Source organism: Microtus ochrogaster, chromosome 4 (genome assembly GCF_000317375.1).
Source record: "Microtus ochrogaster isolate Prairie Vole_2 chromosome 4, MicOch1.0, whole genome shotgun sequence".
Lineage (NCBI taxonomy): Eukaryota > Metazoa > Chordata > Mammalia > Rodentia > Cricetidae > Microtus > Microtus ochrogaster.
In genome coordinates, this window is record NC_022011.1 from 5,554,574 (window position 1) to 5,576,552 (window position 21,979).

Here is a 21,979-nt window from a genome sequence, read left to right on the forward strand (position 1 = left end):
AACCTTGGCTCTGTGGTGTGACATTCAAGGCCACCAGAGGCATCATAGCCTTCTTACCTGGGTCCCGGATGGCTCTTGGAAATACAGCTGACTAAAAGTCTTTTATTTCATGCCACCTTCTCTGACTTGGAAGGCCCTCATCGCCATCAGAATCCTTTCTTTTAGCCTGGTGCTGCAGCATATGTCTGGTTTGCTAGCACTTGACATGAAAAGGCTGGAATATCATAAGTTCAAAGCTAGCCTGATCTACACAGAGTAAGAAGTTCCAGGCAAGACCTTCATAACAAGGTCCTGTCTTCTTCTTTTTTTTTTTTTCTTAAGATGGATGGAAGCTGGGGAGATAATTCTGTGCGTAATGTTTGCCTTACAACCATAAGGCCCTGAGTTTGATCAAAATATCTTTTTTAAGCTAAACATGGTGGCACACACTTGCAATCTTTGCCAGTGAGAGACCTATCTCAAAAATTCAAAGTGGATGTCTTCTGAATAACATCTGAATCACACACACACACACACACACACACACACACACACACACACACACACACACGGTCTCCTTTAAGGTATGGGTTAATCAGTCCTCTTCAGTCATCCCAGGTAGTATAACCACTCTGTCACTTTGTCTAATCAAGTGGCCAGACTTTTGATTTACTTGCTCCTACAGAGCCTCACAGCTTTTCCCAACCTGTGCTCACTGACTTTTGAGGCCTCCAGAATCTGTTAAATCAAAACTCTTGAACTAGGTAGGCATGGTGGCACACATCTCTAACCCCAGTGGGGTCTGGAGGCACAGGCAGGCAGATCTCTATGAGTCTGAGGCCAGCGTGGTCTACAGAGCAAGTTCCAGGCCAGCTGTAGCTACACAGTGAGTTCCTAACTCCAAAAAACAGACACCCTGGAGTAGGATCAGGAGCTTCAGTTTGGAGCAGCTCGCCAGCCTAAAACGGCGGAACAACTGCCACCTGTTTCATCCTCTTCACTGACTCTGAGCTGCTCAAGTAGCCAATGTCCTTCCATCTCTAGCTTCCCTTCCTTGGAATCCATACTTGAGATTCCATACTCTATTACTCTTCTTTCCTGATCCCCTCTTCCCAGAACTCAAAGGCCCGCAGCATTTTCCATGCATCTTTGCCTTGCAGAATGAACGAGATAATGAAACACTTTGTACCCACAGAGCCAGGGCTGGGACACTCTCTTCCCATTTTAATCCTAGCAGTAATCTTATGAAGTGTTAAGCAGGATGGTTAACACTTTCTGTTATTGTTTTGTTTTTGTGACAGGATTTCACTGTATATCTATCTACCTTTGGCTAGCCTAAAACTTGCTGTGTAGACCAGGCTGGCCTCAACTCCACAGGGATCCACTTTCTCCCACCTCCCCGGTGTTTGGATTGAAGGCATTTGGCCACTACACCCTGCTTCAGCTATCCTATTTTAGAGATGAGAAAACTAGGCTCAAAAAAGCTTAGGTAACAGGCCCCAGATGACAAAGACAGTAACTGTGCTAGGATCGAATCCAGATTGGTAACTACGTCAATTAACTAGCAGGTCTTCCCAGCCGTTAGCAATTTGAAGATAATGCTAAGTCACTCTTCCTCCTCCTTACCTTGGCCCCCACTCCCCGTGTCTAGTACTGAAAAAAAAAAATGTTGGCTGAGTCTGTGGGTCTTTGATGTGTTCCAAGGTTCTCAGACCGAGAGACATGAGAAGTGGATGCCTACGGCCGTGTGGTGGATGGGATGACTTTAGTCCAGGCTTCATGGGGGAAAGATGAAAACGTTCTATTCTTACATCAGGAGAAGGTTTGTACACCTATGTGAACATACTAAAACCTGGGGCTGGAGAAGACTCAGTGGTTAAAGCACTTGCTGCTCTTCCAGAGGAACAGTTTGGTTCCCCGCACCCACAGTCAGGAGGGTCACAAACACATGTACTCCAGCTCCCCACGATTCAGTGCCTGTGGCTTCCCAGAGCACCTGCACTCATGAACATGCAGACACACATACCCTCACAATTACAGCAAAAAGAAATCTTGTTTTGAGACAGTCTCTCTATATAGCCCTGGTTGTCTTTGAATTTGCCACATAGACCAGGATGGCCTTGAACTCATAGAGGTTGCCTGGCCTTTGTCTCTTGGATGCTGGGATTAGAGATATGCACCACCATACCCAGATAAAACACCCAGTTAAAAAACAGCAAACAAAAAAACTTAACAGTATATTTTAAATAAGTGAATTTTATGGTGTTTATTCTCAAAGATGCTTTAAAAAATTGTTGAGACACAGTGGGAATTAGGCTGGGGGATGCTGTTATCTAAGGCTTTCAGGACCCACACTGCTTTGATTTGTCTCATAAATTCTCAGGATAGCCAACTCCCTGGAGTGGACTTCCTGCCTGTCGTATGTGGGGACACTTGTTCACTCGGCTCACACCTGTCCTTACACTCTCCTTGGCATTTACAATGTCTCTGTAGTACTACACAGAGGCTTCACCCTCGGATAGCTTAGACCCTGCCCTCCAGGGCGTTCTCCATGCTGACCCTTCCCATTCTGTGGGCTCCCAGTTCTGAGACATCTACTTTCCCAACCCATACAGTGGTCCCCTAGATTGCCACTCCACACCTCCTGCTAGGGGGGTAGATACGTTGGAGAAGTACTTGGGAGGACCAGAGGGACCAAGAATTCTAAGATCTCCCCTGCTCTTCTCTACCCTGAAAATCTGGGAACAGGCAGATCCTTCTTGACTCCACCCTTGAAAGCCTGAGACAAATGGACCGAGGACACTCATCCATCTACGAGATATTTAATGTATCTTGGGTTTAAGGTACAAAACACAGGTAGGGGCTAACCCCAGGAAAGCCACCTGCAGTCAGCAGTCCCCAAACATTGCAGCCGGGCATCCTAGCCCCTACGGTAATGGCGCAGCGGCTCTAGGATACCTGGCTCCTTCTCCCTTTGGGAAAATTCTGAGAGGGTGACATAGGAACCCAGAGGCCTCTTTGTCTCCTACTCAGAAATCTCAAAACCAAGTCTCGGGATGTTTCAGACTCAGGCCTAGAGCAGCCGACTGGCTAAGAAGCAGCTCTGACCTAAAGCCTGGCCCAGGGCCTAGTCCTAGAAAAAGAGGCACCATTACCTCAACATCTGGCAGCAAAGGGAAAGGGCTAAAGCAAGATGCAGAGGCAGACTCCGACTACTCCCGTGGCTGAGCCAAGGAGCCCGCACTGCACCCTACCCCAGTCACTCTGAGGACCAGCCCCTCACAAAGCCTCATTACCGGAGCACTGGTCCTCACCTGGTGCTCGAGCAGGGTGGAGGACAGGGAAGACCAGTGTCCACAGAAGGAAGATGCCCTTGCTTTGGGGGCAGGAACAGCTGCCAACAGTAAGTCCAGGAAGATGCCCTAGGGAAGGGGCATCAGCTTGTAGGTCTGTCCCCTAGAACTCTGGACTGGATCCTGAGCCGGTTTTTGAAAGAAGTGGAAAGGGTTCAGAGCAGGGAGAGTGGTGAGAAGGGGCCCTGTGAGAACCAGACCAGGAAACCCTTCTGACTGGTCCCAAGGAGGCCCAGTAGCCACTTCAGTCCAGATCCTTCTTGACCCTCTGGCCCCACAGTAGGCTTAGCAGGCTCCTCTGCCCATTGCCTGAGGAGCACTCCCCACAGGGGCCCCACATCCTGCTCCTCCCTGAGGCCTGGGCTACAGCCGGCCTCCTCTGTTGAACTGGATGCACCAGTGCGAGTTGGCAGTGCCGGGACTAAGGTGAGTTTGGTCCTTGTGGCCCATGAGAGGCTGTAGCTCCTGCTGCTGGGCGATGTCAGCACTGCTTTCACTGCGGGAACGGCCAGCTTTGGCCAGGCTCGGGGGGAAGGCGAAGCTAGAACGAGGGTCAGAAGACATGTCAAGAGGAACCTGGGTCTCTTCCACACCCAGTGGGTGTGGAGGCAAGCGGGTTAAGGTAGGGGGCTGGGTACAGGGAGGGGATGCCAGGCTCTCCAGGGATGAGATGCTCTGGTTCCAGCCTTTCTGCATTTCCACGGGCACAATTTTGGTTGTTTCTGAAGACACATATACAGCCAGGTCTCCCTGACCACTCTTCCAGGGTAGCTCCTTCTCTGCACAGGTTGGGGAAGGAGGGATGATGCGTGGGCTCGGGCACACCTCGAGGCTTCCTGGGAACACAGAGAGAGTACACGTGAGTTCATTATCAGCGAAGTGAAATCCTCAAGTGCACTCAAGGTCACCATATTACACTCATCTGTGCTGTGCTCAATAAACACCTTCCTGGAAGACAGCACCAGACTGCTTTGCTTTCTCTTGTGCACAGGGCTGCACTCAGAACAGTCGTTCACAGGGGACATACTGAACAGATGGCAATTAACTGCAGCTCAGGAAAACCAAACAGGAAGGACATCTTGTCTCTCTGATCACCTTCATCAGCACCAGCTCAGAAACTGCATCCTGCTAAGCCTTATCCTGACCTACCAGCGAGACAGTGGCAATGACGGAGGAGTGCCAGGCCAAAGCCTTTGGAGGCAGTGTCAGGAAGATCACGCATCTGAGGCCAGCTGGGCTGACTAAGGAATGCCAAGCAAGCCTCGGTTACATTGGGAGACCCTGACTCAAAATAAATAAACAAAAATTAAAACCAAGGACATCTGACTCCCAATTTGTTTCTCTGTGAAACAGCCCTGGCTGTCCTGGAACTTGCTCTGTAGACCAAGGCTGGCCTTGAATTTACAGAGATCCACTTGCCTCTGACTCCCATTGCCCAGCTCCAACTAGATATTTAATGAATGAGATTTTATATATGGTTATTGCGGTTGTGTTTTAAAGAAGAACGCTTATCTTCATGTTGAAGTATTTGTTGCTAAAATGAGAGGATAGTTGAGGTTTTCTTCATCAGAACCCCAGTAACCAGGGTCACAGGTGACATAAATGAAGACGCGCTATGCACAGGTGATTACCGAAGCCGGGAAATGGACAGGTGGGGTTTATGTCACTATTCTGTCATTTCTTTTTTAAAAAAAATATTTATTTATTTATTATGTATACAATATTCTTTCTGCGTGTATGCCCGAAGGCCAGAAGAGGGCACCAGACCTAATTTCAGATGGTTGTGAGCCACCATGTGGTTGCTGGGAATTGAACTCAGGACCTTTGGAAGAGCAGGCAACACTCTTAACCACTGAGCCATCTCTCCAGTCCCCTATTCTGTCATTTCATATTTTGAAATTTTCTGTAATAAACTTCTCTAATGCCCCCTGGGTGTTTGCACCAACTACCACGGAAACCCTAGCACTAGGAGGGAGCTCTCCACACGCAGAAACATGTATGCTGCTTTTTGTCCACAAGGATTCCATCTTGAGAGCTCAGGTTCCTCTCATGATGCTGACCTCCTCACTCACAGCTGTGTGTGCAGGCAGACGTGCTAAGCCTGGATCACAAGCGCCTTTAGATCTGCTTATCACTTTGTGTTCCTCAGACTGTGGTCTTTGAGGTCAGGTGGGTCAAGTTCAAGTCCTGTTTTTAACATGCGATTCTGGACAACTCGCCAGTCTCTAAGGCTCTGTGAGCTCAGTTTCCCTATCTTAGGTATCATGAGGGTTTGAGGCAGGTCGCCATATAAGGTTTCTGGTAGAGTCGAGATGCTTAGCAAATGCTGGTGGTGAATAAACCAGCAAACAGGAAGAGCGTGTTCTGGAGCAGAGGCCAGGAGAACCGACAGAGGAAAAGCCTGTTGTACAAGGGAGAGAGACTGCCAGGGAGGCATTACCTGAGGTCTTGCCTTCTTGGAGGACCTCGCTGGTGGCTCGAGCCACAAAGATGATCCCTTCGTCATCCTCTTTCTCCGTCTCTGAACTGTCGCTTTCCTCCTCCTCCTCAGACTCCACGGTTAGGATCACAGCAGCTGGACAAGGGCAGAGCTGAGTCAGGGTGGCCAACCCAGTGGCTGCTTCTTGGTACTGAACAAGCCTAAAGCTAGTTCCTGCCCCCTCCCCCAGTCAAAGCCCATGTTGGAGAAGGCACCAGCATCTTCCTTCAGCCTTTTTGGGCACTAGTCTAGAGTGTCAGGTTTGAGGGGAAAACAGAGAAGATTGCACAGCCCAAGGAGGCAATCAAAAGGTGCTAAATCCTCAGAGGAAGCTGTGAGGGCCATACCTCCCAGCTCTTTCTCTTGTCAGCCCCAGATCAACTGACATTAGCACCCGCAAGGTTGGACAGGTCATTAACATTCACCTTGAAGGGAACTAGATTTTGATGGTGAACGTTAGGCCTGTAAGGCCCAGGCCAGTCTACCGTCTCCATGACCTTTTCCAAGTCCTTAACAGTCCGCAGTCATAATCAGCAATCCTGCCATACACGGTACACGGATAGGAATTATCCCAACACTCAAGTGTGCCTTTCTAGTCCCTGGGGGAGGGGACCAGCTCATGGTGCTGTGTTCCCAGAGGATTCCCTCCAAGATCTGGATGACAGACTTCTTCCCCTCCTCCCTTCCATCCCTGAAGCTCCCTGCTTGCCTGTGTCCTGAAAGCCCAGGTCTCGAGGTTTCCCATTTGTAGCTTCAGGATTGGCCACACCATCCTTCTGAGGACCAGAAAGCAAACCTAAGACTCTGGGCTTGGTTCTACTACCCCATCCACAAACCCTGTAAAATGACAAAGTCAACAGAACAAGCCTTCCTAACTTTGTGGGGGGTGGTTATCACAACGGTTCTACACCCCACTATTGCTTGGTCAGCCAGGCAGGAACTGAGAAGTCTGAGAATGACTCACTTCCTATCTGGGGCTCTGGATACCTGGGCTGAAGGGCTTCTAAAATGCCTCACTAAGAACTCTGCCCTTTTCTTGCTTCACATCTGGGAGCAAGTGATCCCTCTGAAGCCCCCCCCCCCACACACACACACCCGGTTCAAAGGCCTCAGTCATCAAACCCCTGAGGGTGACTAAACAAAATGTGTCCTTGGGTTGAGTTCCAGTGCAGGAGGACTCAGGATTATTTGTTATCCCTACAGCCCCGTGGGAGGTGCCCCTGAGAAAAGACGTGCCTTCTTGTGACCAGTCTTGCGAGGTCGAGGTTTGCTCTTGGTGAGACAGATGTTATGCTTGGTGGACTTGAAGGACTCGAGCCGTCGCTTCATGTTCTGCTGGAAGACCTCCTTGTCTTGTCGCTCCTGTGCATCCTCGGAGATGAAGTGGCGGCCACAGCTAGCTTTGTACTGGCAATGACAGCCCACCCTGCCGTGAGGCTGGGTGCCTTGGCCTCCCACAGGAACCCCAAGCCATAACCCCAACATGTTCATCACAGGTCCTGCCAGCCCAGCTTTTCCAGAATTAGCCATAGATTAAAAAATAAAATTAAAACATACAAAAGGATTGCAGCCTGAGACTGTAGGCAGTTCACCAAGGAAAACCTCCCTTTCCCCACAAGTTATCCCTCCAAACCCGGCTTTCCTTATCCTCTGCTGCCCTCCCCTGCGCCCTCTCTAATCTGAGGCGATAAGAGGCAGAGGTCCTGTACTTTGCTCCTCAGGGCTGCTATAAAACAGCAGAGCCACTTCCTCTGCAAGTCCATTTATAGCTACAAAGAATCCTCCTGCTTTTGGTCCCAGCAAGTACACATAATTTAGGGCCAACCCTTTATCTTTGTCATTTAACTCTTTCTCTGAAAGACTGAGTCCCCTGAACACTCACCCAGCCTGCCTATTTCTGCTGTTGGAAGCTGAGCAACTTTTTTCCTCCCTAGAGGGAGGTAATCTCCAGAAGACTGTCGAGAGGCTCTCCTGGTCACTTCATTCATCGTGTCTCACATTCTATCTGGTTCTTTTCTTTTTTTCTCACCAAGGCAAGACTTCACTGTGTAGTCCTGACTGTCCTGGAACTAGCTCTGTAGACCAGGCTGGTCTCGAACTCACAGAGATCCGCCTGCCTCTGCCTCCTGAGTGCTGGGATTAAAGGCGTGCGCCACCACCGCCTGGCTTGGTTCCTTCTTATTACTCATAATTTCTGTTTCTCTGAACCACTTCTGCGAGCTCCTTGAAGTCTCCCACCTGCCTTTCTTTTTTACCTAAGTACCTGGAAATGCCACCCCACCTCTGGGACAAAGCGGCCCTGTCTGGGTTTTGCTCAGCTTCCTGCCTCCCTCAGTTCTCAGCTCCCTCCTATTTCTCCGGCATCTTTACGTTTCTTACCAGTAGCCACTTGACCTCTGCATTCAGACAAGCTCCTGCCCTTGTTTTTGTTTGTTTTTGAAGTTCTTTCATCGCCTCTCCTCTCTGTCTTTTGAGGTGAAGTGCTTATAAATTGATTAAGACACTTTTCCTTCCTGTCTAGTGTTTCCTTAAATACCAAAAGTGCTATTCCAGTTCCATCAGGTCGCAGTGCTACCTTCTCCCTGGTCACCAGTCCTGAAGCCTCTGCCTAGGTACCAGCCTGACCTCTGTATGGTGGCTAGCTCTTCTTCTACCCAGGCAGAGACACTCTCTGCTATTCCTTCTCCAAGGGTTCCTTTCTCTCCTTTGCAGGCTCCCGTTCCTTTCTCCCATGTACATTCCTCGGTATTATTCTTGGCTCTGCTCTCTTTCTCTAAACACTCTCCCCAGAGAACTTACACATTCTCTTCACTTCAACTAACCCCGGTGACATGAGCTGCAGCTTCAAAACAGCAGGCAGCAGACCAGCTGCATTTGAATCACCAGGGAGCTTATTAAAAACACAAATTCTTAGTCCCGCTCCACACGACAGGATCTAAATCTCTAGGAGGTGAAGCCAAGAATACTCCATCAAGCTTCTCAGGGAATCCCAGGACAGTTAAAATGACGAGATCTCTGCTGTGCTTGCTTCCAAATCTTTCTCTCCAGTCCCTATATCTCTCGTAAGCTATAATCTTAATTAACTATATACTATCTCTAATGCTATTTCTGGAGAGAACATAAGGAACCAGGGACCATGTCATAGTGCAACTAAATGGATTCAGAACTAGTTGAATAACCAATAATCATACCCCAAAATGCTCCATCCATGTCAGTCTGGAGGAAAGTCTTTGGTAGCATGCCACAGGGCTCTGTCCTCAGCTCTATCATGTTCAATACTTATGATGATTTAGATGAATATAAAATTAACAGGCTTAGCAAGCTTTCAGATGATATGGATCTGAGAAAGAGACATTTGGTGGTAGACATGGGATCCAAATGAAGAATGATGGCCAAATCAAATAAGATGACATCTAGCAAACAAGGACAAACTTACTCTAGTTCTTTTTAAATTGACTGTACAAACACTGAATCAAACCCACTGGCGAGACACGTGCACACACACACCCCAACATGACATAACACAATGAGAAGTATAGAGCATAGCCGGAAGCCCTGAATCTGATCAGCTTCCAGATTCAGTAACCAGAAGAAATGGAGTAACATGCTAAATAACTCTGGGACATAGTAAGCAAAATCAAGAAAGATGGTAAATTCTCCAAAATAAATTATCTAGTTTCTTCTATAAATAATAAAGGGAAAAAGAAGGAGACTATTATAGTTTTTCTTTTTTCTTTTTTTTTTTGGGAGGCCACTTTTTGAAAAAGGGTTTCTCTGTGTAGCTTTAGAGCCTGTCCTGGAACCTGCTCTGTAACCCAGGCTGGCCTCTAACTCACAGAGATCCGCCTGCCTCTGCCTTCCGAGTGCTGGAATTAAAGTGTGTGCCACCACTGCCGGACTATTTCAGTTTTTCTTAACAGAGGTCATATTTCCCAGATATAATTTGTGAATTTATTTTGGATCTTGAGTTATGTAAACCAGCTAGGAAAAAACAGGTATTTATCAAACACTTACTGGGCATTTGGAAGGAATTATTATATTATAATAACAGTACTATGGTTTGATTTGACTTGGTTTTTGCAATGCTGGGGAATCAAACCTGGGGCTTCCCGGATGCTAAGTAAATGTCTACCACTGTCCTAGCTCCTTAGCCTAACCTTATATTTTAAAGTTCTTGCCAGCTGGAGTGGTGGTTCACACTTGTAATCAGAGTACTTGGGGCTGAGGCAAGATTCCCAGTTTGAAGCCAGTCCTAGGGCAACTAGCAAGACTATGTCTCAAAGAAGCCAAAACTTAAAAACAAAATAAGGCAAACAAAGAGCTCTTGTCATTTACTGAGGTATTCACAAATGAGGTGACATGATGCCTGGAGCCTGCTGTAAGATAAAGTGAGGGCCTGGTGGGGTGGATTACAGACCATAAAGGCTTAATCATGCACAGATAATTATTAGAGTTGGGTAAGAGACAAGTGAGAGTCATTGCATTCTCTCCACTGCAGTTTTGCAAAAGAAAAACACTAAATGGAAAACAAGAGTTGGATGAGGTGGGTTTGACAGTCATGAACTGAGGAAGACATGAGGGTTTGGCAGAGTGGGGAGACAGTATGAAGCCCTACTACGTTGGTGAGCCAAACCAGGCATCCTGGGCGGCATTAATAGCAAGACTAGACCGAGGAAAGATAGCGAGCCCCTGTAACTTGCCCTAGACATCCACCTAGCAGCTCCTCCCAGGGGTGGAGAGGAGGGGCTTCTTGTGGCCAGAGACACAGCAGGGGAGACGAGGGCTCTGGAGCAAGATTGCCTGTGTCGGGGAAGCTGCCTGGGAGCCTTTGAAGCGTGTTCTGCGGAACTGGAAGTCACAGAGAGCTGCATGTAGAGTGATAAGCCCATTCCATCTCAGTGTTCTCAAAGCCTTGCTTTAGTACTGTCTGAATAGATTCGCATTTCAAAAGGCCCAGGATAATGGCCTGCTGCCCCCTTGTGGGGTTACAGAAGATCCCCTCCTGAGTGGGAATGGGCCCTTCCAGACCCACAGCTTCAAAGCTACCTAGTTTGCCCAGGGCTAATCCACCTCTCCCCTGTTAAACTGGTTCCAGAGCCCTTCTCGGGGCCCTGCTTCCATCCTGAACTGCTTCTCATGGCTCTGTCCCCTCTCTCTCTTCCTCTCCCTTCCGGGACAATGTCCATGTCCTTTGTGCTCCTCTCCTTCTTCACACCCAGCTTCCAATCCAAAGTGCTTCCTGCTAAAGTCCCAACTGGTTCTGCTCTCAATTTATGCCTTCTAATCTGACGGACAGTGCAGTGTGCACCCCCCCTCCCCCAAATCAACAACAAGAGCAAAGGATGAAATCCACAGCCTTCAACTGGGCATAAGCCGGTACCAAGTGCCTCTTCAGTGTCCGGTATGGGCCTCTGCACCCACTCCCCAGTACACTCGTCCAGCAAGCTCTCACCCTGCGTCGCGGTTTGTAGAGGCCTCCGCAGAGCAGATGGTGCATCACCGCATCCTCCCGGTCTCGGCCACTGCGAACCGTGTCAATCACCTGCAGATCCAGGCACGCCCCGCTGCCACTCTCCCTCCTGCAGGAGGCAGGGACATGGGTGCTGGGGAGTGGGCAGCATGGGTGCGGGGAGGGGCAGAGGCAAAGGTGCTCGAGGAAGGGGAAGGGCCCTCATGGACTCACAACAGGTTGGTGACAGAGGTCTCTGCCACAGAATTTCTGCTAGGCATAGAGGGTAGACCGAGTCCTGTGGAGGACAAAACGTGGCCTCCCTGTGGGAGTCAAGACAGAGGTCAGACAAGGATCAGATGAAGGTGGCCAGACAGAGGGTAATAAAGAGAACAGTGTGTGAACAATTATTTTGAACACTCTATTTTGGTTTGAGCTGGGGGCTACTCGGTTCTCAAACCCTATGGAAGTGCTGAACCACCGAGCCACACCCCCAGGCATCATTTTGTTCTTTGTTTTACCACATACTGAAACACTGCAAATACTGAAATTCTTAAACCCACCTAGGTTGTCCTATTCTTGTTGCTGCTTTCTTCTCACTGTAGAAACTGAAGCTCAGGCAATGTAAGTAACATATCTAAGCATTGGCCTCTACGCGATAACAGTTGTACTGTGTGCTGACTCTAGAGTCCAGCTTTCCCCACCTCTCTCTACCGCCTGCCAGACTCTTGTCAACACCAGGCTGGCTCTAGCAGCTGGGACCTCACAGCACCCTGGAGCCAGCTGGGAATGTCAACTCTCTGGCCCCTGCTAACAAGCCTGCCTGCCTGCCTGTCATCCCTGACCGCCCTGCTCTGCTGACCATCTGTCTATCCCCGCCGGCCTACCTGGTAACTGCTGGCCCACCTGGTCCACAAAACTGATGGCGTCTCGGATGTTGAGTCTGTAGTACACGTCCCAGATCTGGTCTCTGATACGATAGGCTGACCGCCGCATCAACAGCTGACTTAGATACTTCTTGTCAAATTGTTCCCACCTACAGAGGATGCCAGGCCCAGCCCTGAGTACCATTCTCCAGGTGTAGCTGGCTGGCCCTTCCTCAGACGGGGCAGGGACACCGCCAGCGCTGGCCTGGCTTTCTTGGTATGAGTCTCAGCCAAGGAGAATCCCAAAGCTCTTAGAGCCTTTACAATTTTAGGAGAGAGTCTGATATTAGTTAAAATTATTTCAAATAGCTGTAAAAATTATAACCATGACAAAAACTACCAAGGATAATGGGGATTTGTCCTTGCCTGGGGGACCAGGGGTCTCTAAGGTCTGTGGTTAGATCTGAAGGGTGATTCAAATCTAAGCAAGAGGAAGGTGGAGCAGTGTTCTAGTAGACAGAACATATTCAGTGGTCTCTGTGGCCAGGCTTGGACCACATGGTGGGCTCTGAGGCTCTAAGTAGAGCCTGTGCCATCATCAGGCAGACCATCAAAAACAGAACAGCGCATAACGGGGCAGGAATCTGGCAAGTACTAGACCATGAGGGTCTGGCAGGCCACCCTGGGGAACTCTGTCTTATCCTGAGAACACTGGGGTGCCATTGAAGGGCTTCAGGCAAGGTCACCCAGCCTGAACCTGGCTGTGTCCCTTCTCAGAAGGGTGGCATATCCCCCATGCTGCCCTGGCTGGTAGGGCCTACTGCTGCTGAAGGAGCCTCGGGGCAGCTCCCTCACCTGTCCCTCCAGTAGTGGTAGCCATGGTGCCCCACAACGTCCTCCACTGCAGCCAGAATGTGGTCAAAAGTCTAGAATGGGGGTGGGTAGGGGTCTGGATCAGGACTCTGCCAACATAGGAGAAGCGAGAGAGGGACAGGTAGAGGGATGGGGTTCTGGTACCCACGTGCTCATGTAGCTCCTGGTTCAAGGTGGGTTTGTGATGATCACTCCTCTTCACCCTCAGCCACTTCACCAGTGGCTTGATGGTCAACCCCTACAAACAGGCAGGAGGTGAGCCCTGCCCTGCTCAGTGCCCTGCGGCTTTTCTCCCAATAATTAGGCCTCAGCTCCGCATCTCCCCGATTCCACTCAAGGTCTGAGAAGTCAGGTCCCTGCCTCCCCGCCATGGAAAGGAAAACCCCGTCCCAAAGTGTTTCAAGATTCTCCCAGGGCCTGCTGAACCTCTCCCCACCTAGCCTCCTGGGCACTCCCACCTGCACGATGACTGTGAAGAAAACCACCACAATGGTGGTAGCCACAAAGTAGTCCTTGGCAGGGACCTTGGTCCTGTCCAGTAGGATGACGAGAGCAAAGGCCACAGCCCCCCGAAGGCCCCCATAGGACATCACCACCTGGTCAATCTTGTCCAGAGGGACCAGCCGGAACTGATTCAGTACCCATGTCTGCAGGACTACGCCTACAGCAGGAGGGAGGCCAGCAGGAGCAAGGAGTTGGCAGTGGAGGACACTGGGAACGAATGGCACCAAGCATCTGGGCTAAGGTCTGGCAGGGGTTGGGACAGGCGAGCACTGAGGGTAGCTTAGGAATTAACAAGGATGTGGACTTAGACTGAGGAACGAGGAGTGGGGTGAGAGGAGAAAGAGAGGGACAGGGAAAGAGCAGGGAATCAGAGGGTGTCAGCAATACCGAGGGCTCGGAAGAACAGGATGAAGAAGAGGGTGCCCAGCACCAGCCCAGAGTCCCAGGCCCATTTGGAAGAGTCCACGGCTGAGATGCCAAGTAGCATGAAGATGACTGTTTCAGCACAGCTAGCAAGGGTTTTCATGGTGTATTTGACAGCTGTGCGTGACTTATGGGAGATGTTGGCTTCCACGTATTTCTTACATCCCAGGCCACACATGGTCACCCTGGGAGAGAAACAAAACTGCAAGTGAGGAAGGGTCCCGGAGGCTGCCCCTCTCAGGCGCGCATGCCATAGGCCGGGGTGCTGCCCATCAGTGTGTCAGACTGTCCAAGCCAAAGCTCAGGGACACATGAAGATTGCTAATCAGTGACAGTCCTGGGATGGATACAGAGCTCCAGGCTCCCCACTTAGTGCCTCCTGCTCTGAGTAGCAAACCCTCTGAGGCATCCTCTAGGGTGTTATACCCATAGCAACCAGGGGTTTCAGGTCTTGAAATATACTGTCAGCTTAGCCTGCACTTGACGTAGAGGAAGTGTGAGCCTTCAGGTGCCCAGACAGTTCTTCAAGAAGACGACCTGAGGTTTAGACTCCTCTGAGGAAAGCTTCTCTACTATCACAAGGGCTCAGTGCTGCCTACAGATTCCTTAAGCTCTTGCTTCTGGCCACGTAAAATATGACTCTTTCCAGGGCCCTTTCCCAGTTGCCTGCCTGTGGTACCCCCAGAACTCACGCAAGAATGGCAGACAAGGAGGCCATTTCAGCAGTGAGGTAGGCTGCGTAGGCGAGGAGGAAGACCAGCAACGGCTCGATGATGCGGACCCGCTTGGTGAAGCGTGTGGTCAGGGCCAGGAGGAAGGCAAAGACTAAGCCCACGGCTGCCCCGCCCAGACTGACCACAAACAGGGAGGCTGGGGGAGGAGTGGGCTGTCAGCATGACCCCTGACCCAGACCCTCCCCAAGCTGGGCTGACAGGAATACTGCCTAGTAAGAAGTAGAGGCAGACACCCACCACACTCCCTGGGGCTCAGGATCCCAGACTAGGATCCCAGGGCAAGCTCCTCCCAGACCCCATTCCTCTCTAGAGGAGAGCAAGAAACTAAGCAATCATAATAGCCTCCTCTGTCCCCAGGAAAGGCAGACAGTGAATGCTGGCCAGGTTCGGGGAAATACTGACCGACTCCCTTTAGGTAGTCAGTGGCCTGCACATTGGCAGAGCCCATCTCCACAAAGGAGTTGCAGACCTTGTACAGCACCTGAGTGACAAGAGGAGAGTCAGGCTATAGGAGGAGGCCACAGAGGGCAAGTGGGCTGGAAAAGGAGGAAGCTCAGACCCTCTCTCCTCCCCAGGGTGGCCACGGGGGAAGGTCTAAGGCTCTAAGGCCAGTCAGATACCCAACTGGCAGAGCAGGACAGTCTAGGGCCAGGGGTTGGCAGTCCGCTATACATCCTTACCACGGTGACTGCATCATTGAGCAGGGACTCGCCAAAGACGATGATAAAGAGAGTCTCGTTGACGTGCACCTCCTCAAAGACAGCCAGCACAGCCACGGGGTCCACTGCCGAGATGAGGCTTCCAAACAGCAAGAAGTCCAGCAGGCCTGCCTGGACCCTGGGGGCTAGTGGGGAGAGATGGAAGACAGCACTGACTGGTGAAGATGGCTCTGCCTCCATCAGGGCTCTTTGTGACCAGCCCACAAGCTTCCCTGCTTGGAGAAATAAACCCAAAGGGAATTTGGAAAGGGAGGAGACTGCTGGCTGTAGCTTGGGGGCTTGAGCGGCCTGTGCCTAAGACCTGGCTTTGCAATTACCAGCTGTTGGGATGTGGGCTCTTGCTGCCATGACATGATCTCTGCCTAACTCACAAGATGGCTGCAAAACCACTCAGGTGGTGCTGGTAATAAAAACCGCAGCAACAGTAAAAGTAGTTGCCAGCAAGCAGAATTGGCTGCCAATCGGCTTTATTACCCAGGAGAACAGGAAACGGTTTCTCCCACACCTGTGGTTCTCAGCCAAACGGATGCAGCATCTACACAATTCTCAGCAGGAAAGGAAGGTCTGAACACAGTATGGAGAGCGCCATAGGTGGGAGCTGAATATGCCAAATAACCCTGGGATCCTCAGTGTCCCAGTACACAAAATGAAAATGATATCAACCTCAAAGCATCCTTTATTTAGCGAGCACCTAATAGATGGTAAGGAGCCAGTACCATCTATTATTAGAATTATTACTGTGATTAGAATCTGAGGTTCTCCCTTTCCTTCCTGCCCCAAACAGTTTCACTTTTTATTAAGAAAACAAGACTGGAGTTCCTAGCTGGGAACTGCAAGCTTCTCCTTTTCACCTTACAAGAAGTCTGAATGTTCAGTATCGGGATTGGGTGGATTTCTTGAGCCGGGAATTGAAGAGGAGGTTGGGAGAGGGCCTAAATGCAGAGCCTCAATAAAATGGAGGCGAAGTACAGGTCCTGGTACCAAATGAACCCAAGGAGCTCTACTGGCCCTTCCATTAGATGAGGTCAGTTAGGGGCTGGAGAGAAGGCTTAGTGCTAAGGAGCACTGGCTGCCCTTCCAGGGGACCCTGGTTCATTTTCTAGCACCCACATGGAGCTCCCAACTGTCTGTAACTCCAGTTCCAGGGGATCCGACACCCTCATACACACATAGATATGCAGGCAAAAACCAATTCAAATAAGATAAATAAATCTTTTTTAAAAAGTGAGGTAAGGCCAGGCGATGGTGGCGCACGCCTTTAATCCCAGCACTCGGGAGGCAGAGGCAGGCGGATCTCTGTGAGTTCGAGACCAGCCTGGTCTACAGAGCTAGTTCCAGGACAGGCTCCAAAGCCACAGAGAAACCCTGTCTCGAAAAAGCAAAAAAAAAAAAAAGAAAAAAGTGAGGTAAGTTTTATCTCACCAGAGTCTTTAGGAGGAGACAACAGGAAAGACTGTCTAGTACAGCAGTTAGCATTTTGTGGATGTAAAATGTGTATTTATTAAAAATAAAAACTAGAAACCACCTGGCATAGCTTGGGTGTATCCAGGATTGTAAATCCTTGTAGGAATGACAAGCTGTAGCTCAAGGAAGCAGGGCTGGCAAGTGGCAGTGCGGTGACAGAGGGCAGGAGGTAGGGGAGTGCTCCTGCGGCTCCGGTGCTGCAGCAGCCCACACACAGCTGGGAAGCAGGCCCCTGCTCAGCTGTCATGCTGCACAGGCTCAGATCCAACTGGCAGAGACCAAAATTAGGACTGGAGACTATCTGGAGCACTGCCGTGCACTCCAGGTGGATGGACGGACCTACAACCAAGCCCCCAGGGGACTCACCAGCATCTGACCTTCAGAGCTGGAGAAGGGAGCCAGCAAGGTTATTTATTTATTTTTTTTAACAGCCCAGGTCCTAGGATTACTCACCCACAAATCCAGCCTGCTGCAGGCCCCAAAGGGCAACACCTGTAGTGAAGGCGTTCCAGAGTGTTCCCACCACAGCATAGGTGAGGATGGCACCCAAGTTGTCAAAAAACAGGCGGCTCGGCATGAAATAGCCTGAGTCCAGCACAATAGGAGGGAGCAGGAAGAGGAAGAAGGTGCCTGGCTCCAGCTGGTACTCAGCCTTCTTGGCCACAGCTAAGACAATGCCTCCCAGCACCAGGCCCAGCAAAATCAGCAGGCAGCTCTCAGGGACCAGAGATGTTACCTTCCGAGACAGGTGAAACACTGTAATGCAAGAAGAAGACAATCGGTGGGGAGCCACACACTAGCCTCCCACACCCTGGCCTCCAGTCCTGTCTCACCAGTTAGAATCTCTGGCTCTAGGACCAATGGAAGAAGGAAGAAATACAGACTCTCCAGACTCCCCAAACTCCACGGCTATAAACTCTCCGCAGCTGCAAGGCTCTGGCTCCCCCCACACACAACCTTTCTGAAAATGCCCCCTCCTCTGCACTGTCATCCTCAGGGACTGACCACATTTTTCTCTGACCTCTTTTATCCGCTGCAATCACCTAAAGTTAAGCAAATGCTAAGTGGTCTCTCTAAATCATGCATAAGATTGCCAGAGGAAAAAAATCAGGGGCTCTAAAATTTAGCTGCTTGGGTTTGAAGACGAGGTCCTCCATTTATTCATTCTTTGGCTCTCAATTTTCTCACCAACAAAATGGGAATAAAAATAATAAAAACAATAGGCTGGTTGTGAAGATTAAATAAAGCAATCTACTTATAAACATTTAGAGCTGGACCTGGTAGGGCAGACCAATGATCGATTTAGTAAGTTTGTCTCAAGATAAAGTCAGGACATAGCTCAGTTATAGACACCAGATAGCAAAGCATAGCCTACCAGTTAGGAGGTTCTAGATGCAATCTCCGGTAACTGGCTGTGGGGCAGACAAACAAGTATAGTAGCATACACCTGTCAACCCAGTACTCGGAAGGCTGAGGTACGAGGACTGTTGTGACTCAAGGCAAACCTGGTTTGGGTGTTTTTTTTATAAATTCATTTATTTTAATTTTTATGTGAATGAATATTAGCTTGCATGTATGTAAGTGCATCAAGTATGTGCCTGGTGTCTCAGGAGGCCAGCAGAGAGTATCTAGAAGGTGTCTATAACCTAGAAGGGTTATTGCAGGCAGTTGTGAGCAACCATGTGTTTACTGGGAACCAAGCTGGAGTCTTCTGCAAAAGCAGCCAATACTTTTTTTTTTTAACTGCTGGGCCATCTCTCCAGCCCCTCAATCTGGTTTATATAGTGAATTCAACTCAAGGCTAGCCTGGGCTATGTAGCAAGACTTTTTTCTTACCTCCCTTAAAAAAAAGTACTTAGCATATTGATTTATATATAGTAAGCACTCAATAAACGTTTGCTATTAATATAACATGGTCTATGTTAATATAGTATTATACTATATACACACATATACACATACACACATAGCTCCTTTTAGAAGCACTGTAGGCCTCCCAACCTAATGGTGCATATTTTATTATATTGGCTCAGTTTAAAATGTTTTGTGTAGCTGGATACAGTGGCACATGCCTTTAATCCCAGCACTCAGGAAGTAGAGGTGGGTAGATCACCCAAGTTAGATAGGGCTATATAGTCTGTCTGGATAAATAGACAGACAGATAGCTTTGTATATAACAGTCAGATCTCAAATATCTTCTGACATCATTTTCTAATGATGTGATCTCAGGCAAGTTTTTAAAAGATTTTCTTTACTTTTTTACGTGTATGTGTCTACCATGCAAGTGCAGGAGTCCACAGAGGCCACAAACAGGAGGCAGATGCTCTGGAAACTGAGTTACAGACAAGATATGAGCTGCCACGTGGGTGCTGGGAACTGAAGCTGGGTCCTCTACAAGAGGTGCTCCTAGCCACTGACCCATCTCTCCAGGCCGTCAGGCAAGCTATTTGATTTACTTAAACGTCAGTTTCTTCTCTTTAGCATAAGAAAATATCCATCACAAAGATAAAATACATGAAATGCGCAAACATGCCTAGTGTAGTGTCGGATACATAGCAGGCCCCCAACAAATACGAACTAAGTTGACTCTGGAGAAGTAACACATCTGTCTCTAGGAAAAGAGGAGAGTGTAAGAAAAGGATTGCCAACACTATTGATTCTCCTACCTTGGTCCCTAAAATGGTTCTGCCTTGGGCTCTCAGCCCATGCCCCATACAGGCTCCCAGGCACTGCTAGAGGAAGGGTCCTTATTAACCTGAGCCCCTGGGCCAAAGCAATGCTCTTTGGGAACTGCACCCAAAAGCCTGAGCCTACCTAGTACACAGTGAACTCTACATTAGTATGCGTTGAGTGAAAGGAAGGAGGGTCTACATTCTAGCTATGAAACTGCAAAGTGTTCCGGAATACTCTGCATATCTTTCCCTTCCTTTCTGAGAGTTTTTTTTTTTTTTTTTTTGGCTGGAGAGGATGACCTCTCCTTCCTCTCTAGGAAGTGTTATCCAACTAGATAACTATCTAGAAACGGCACTAGCTATCGGTGACTTTGGTACTGTAAACCTTAAGTAAGACAGGAACTCTTCCACAATCCATGGGCTTCTCAACAAACCCAACCTGAAGCTTCTTCCTCCTCGGCCATGCTGGGCCTCTTGGGTGAATTCAGACAAAGCTCTTCCTACCTTCAGCCCCATCCTTGGCTCCCTTCTCCTCCCCTCAGCACGAATCAACCCCAGCCCTGCAAGTCCAGGACCTATCAAAAAGTCAGTTCTTTGGCAGAATCAGGTTCCCTGAAGATATTTAGGGTTCCATTTTCCATTATTAATTCCGGGCTGCCAAGGCGGAGTGGAGAGTTCTAGCCCAGCTCCATTATATTCCGTACCCTAGCAATATCCCAGGAGGAGAAGGGGGCAAACTCTAGGCTGTGAGATTTCCTACATGAAGGCTTCATTGGTGAGAATGGAGTACAAGCTGTGCCAGCATAGACGGAGAGTGAGTAGCAACGCTCAGCTATAATTAAGACACCCCCACAGCAGAGCCTGAACAAGAGAGAGAAAGGAGGAGGGTCTCCGTTGGGAGGAGGGATACTGGCTGTCAGAAAGGGGGGAAGAGGCAAGGAAAAGCGCCTCTAATGGGGGAATGTGTGAGCACAATCTTCAATGTGAGGCCTGAAAGAGGTCGAATCCAAGAAAGCGCCCAGAGCAGTCAGAACACAGTAGAGACCCCCCAAAAACGTAAGTTTCTTAAATCGTGTAGGGAAGAAGGTGAATTGGAGGGTGGGATCACACCTATGCGCAAGAAGGTGGCAACATCTTTAAGTGGGTAGAGAGATAAACTGCAGGGAAGGTGATGGGTTAGTATCTCAGGAGATATTAAATCTCAGACTCTTGGCCAGGGAAGGATAATTTCTCGGAACCAGAATGCCTGGGCTCCCAGGAGAATATCATCTCTTCAGGGTCCCCGTGAGTCCTCATTGCTGACAGGTTTCTGAAAGGCTGAATGTCTGGAGGAGAGGCCTTACTGATGGTTACTGGTGAGGACTAACTACAAGGGGAAGGGGAAACTGGGGAAACAGTCCAAAGAAGGAGCTAAAGAGAGCAGCGACAGGCAACCCTTTAGAAAGGCAAATCCTCGGAACTACCAACCTAGAAGGGGAGGAGGGAGACACACAAGAGGCGCAGGAACTGGGTGAGAACCGAGATGTGTGGAATTCGAGCCTAAGTCCCCACAGGACTTGCACAGGGCAAGACGGAGGACTAGATCTGGAGACCAAGGGGTTTGGAGGCGGGTCCGCTGCGGGCCGCCAGCCGGGGCGCGGGCGCGCGAAGACACACACACACACTCACCGATTTTGGCCAGGCGCGAAGACACACACACACACACACACACACACACACACACACACTCACCGATTTTGGCCAGGCTGGCCACCAGGATCCACAGGGCCACCAGGTAGGGCGCCTCCACCTCGTGCCACTGCCAGCGGAAGAGCGCCAAGCCCGGAGGAGGCTCACCCAACGGCACCGACTCCTGGGTGGGTTCGTTGGTGGCCCCCGCCCCCGCCAGGGGCAGCGAGAGCAGCAGAGGCAGTGCGGTGCGCAGCATCCTGCAGCCTGCTTCGCTACCCTCTCGGCACTGTACGGCCGCCGGCCCCGCGTCGCTGCCGCCGCCGCCGCCTACCCGGCGCCCCCGCGTCACAGGCACGTGGGGCTCACTCCCCCCAATCCGGGCTCCGATACCCCCCAGGCCAGGTTCGGACCCCGAGACCCTGCCCAGGACTCTTATTGGGACCCCCTCCTCCATCTCTTCTAGGTTAGTCTCATCTCCGGAAATTCCCCAGCGTAGCCCTCCTTTCCCCGAGTCCTGAAACCCACTCCTTCGAGTATGCTCCCCTATACCGCCTCACACCCGGATTCAGCCACCGCGTCCCGGGGGTGGGGGGGGGCAGCGGGAAGGACGGGGTCTCGGGGAGCAGACACAGCGCGGCTACTCCGCAGAATGCTGCCCAGCTGCAGGCCACCGGCCCCTGGTGCCCAGGCCGCGAGTCCCGGCTCCACGCTGTGAAACCCGCAGGGGGCGGTGCACTGCTGCCTCCGAACACGACCTCCCAAACCTGGGACACCCCCAACCGGCCCACTCCCG

At 50.2% G+C, this 21,979-nt stretch overlaps 1 protein-coding gene across 2 annotated transcripts; it reads right to left on the reverse strand.

Annotated features, from left to right (window-relative positions):
• Nucleotides 1–2,785: 2,785 nt before the first annotated feature.
• Slc9a5 (solute carrier family 9 member A5) lies at nt 2,786–21,964 on the reverse strand. Of its 2 annotated transcripts, none has more exons than XM_026778255.1 (16): nt 21,247–21,964; nt 17,297–17,599; nt 15,341–15,504; nt 15,063–15,141; nt 14,619–14,796; nt 13,891–14,111; nt 13,458–13,660; nt 13,148–13,237; nt 12,982–13,052; nt 12,167–12,296; nt 11,495–11,583; nt 11,264–11,390; nt 7,048–7,218; nt 6,521–6,584; nt 5,773–5,907; nt 2,786–4,168 (listed from the first exon to the last, which is right to left on the reverse strand). In XM_026778255.1, exons 1-16 carry the CDS (start codon nt 21,638–21,640, stop codon nt 3,696–3,698), a joined length of 2,892 nt encoding a protein of 963 aa, XP_026634056.1. In that variant the 5' UTR covers nt 21,641–21,964; the 3' UTR covers nt 2,786–3,695. The 2 variants fall into 2 exon arrangements, with proteins under 2 accessions (XP_026634056.1, XP_005345535.2); XM_005345478.2 differs by having other exon boundaries at nt 6,521–6,587; nt 21,247–21,963.
• Between the last annotated feature and the right edge of the window lie 15 nt (nt 21,965–21,979).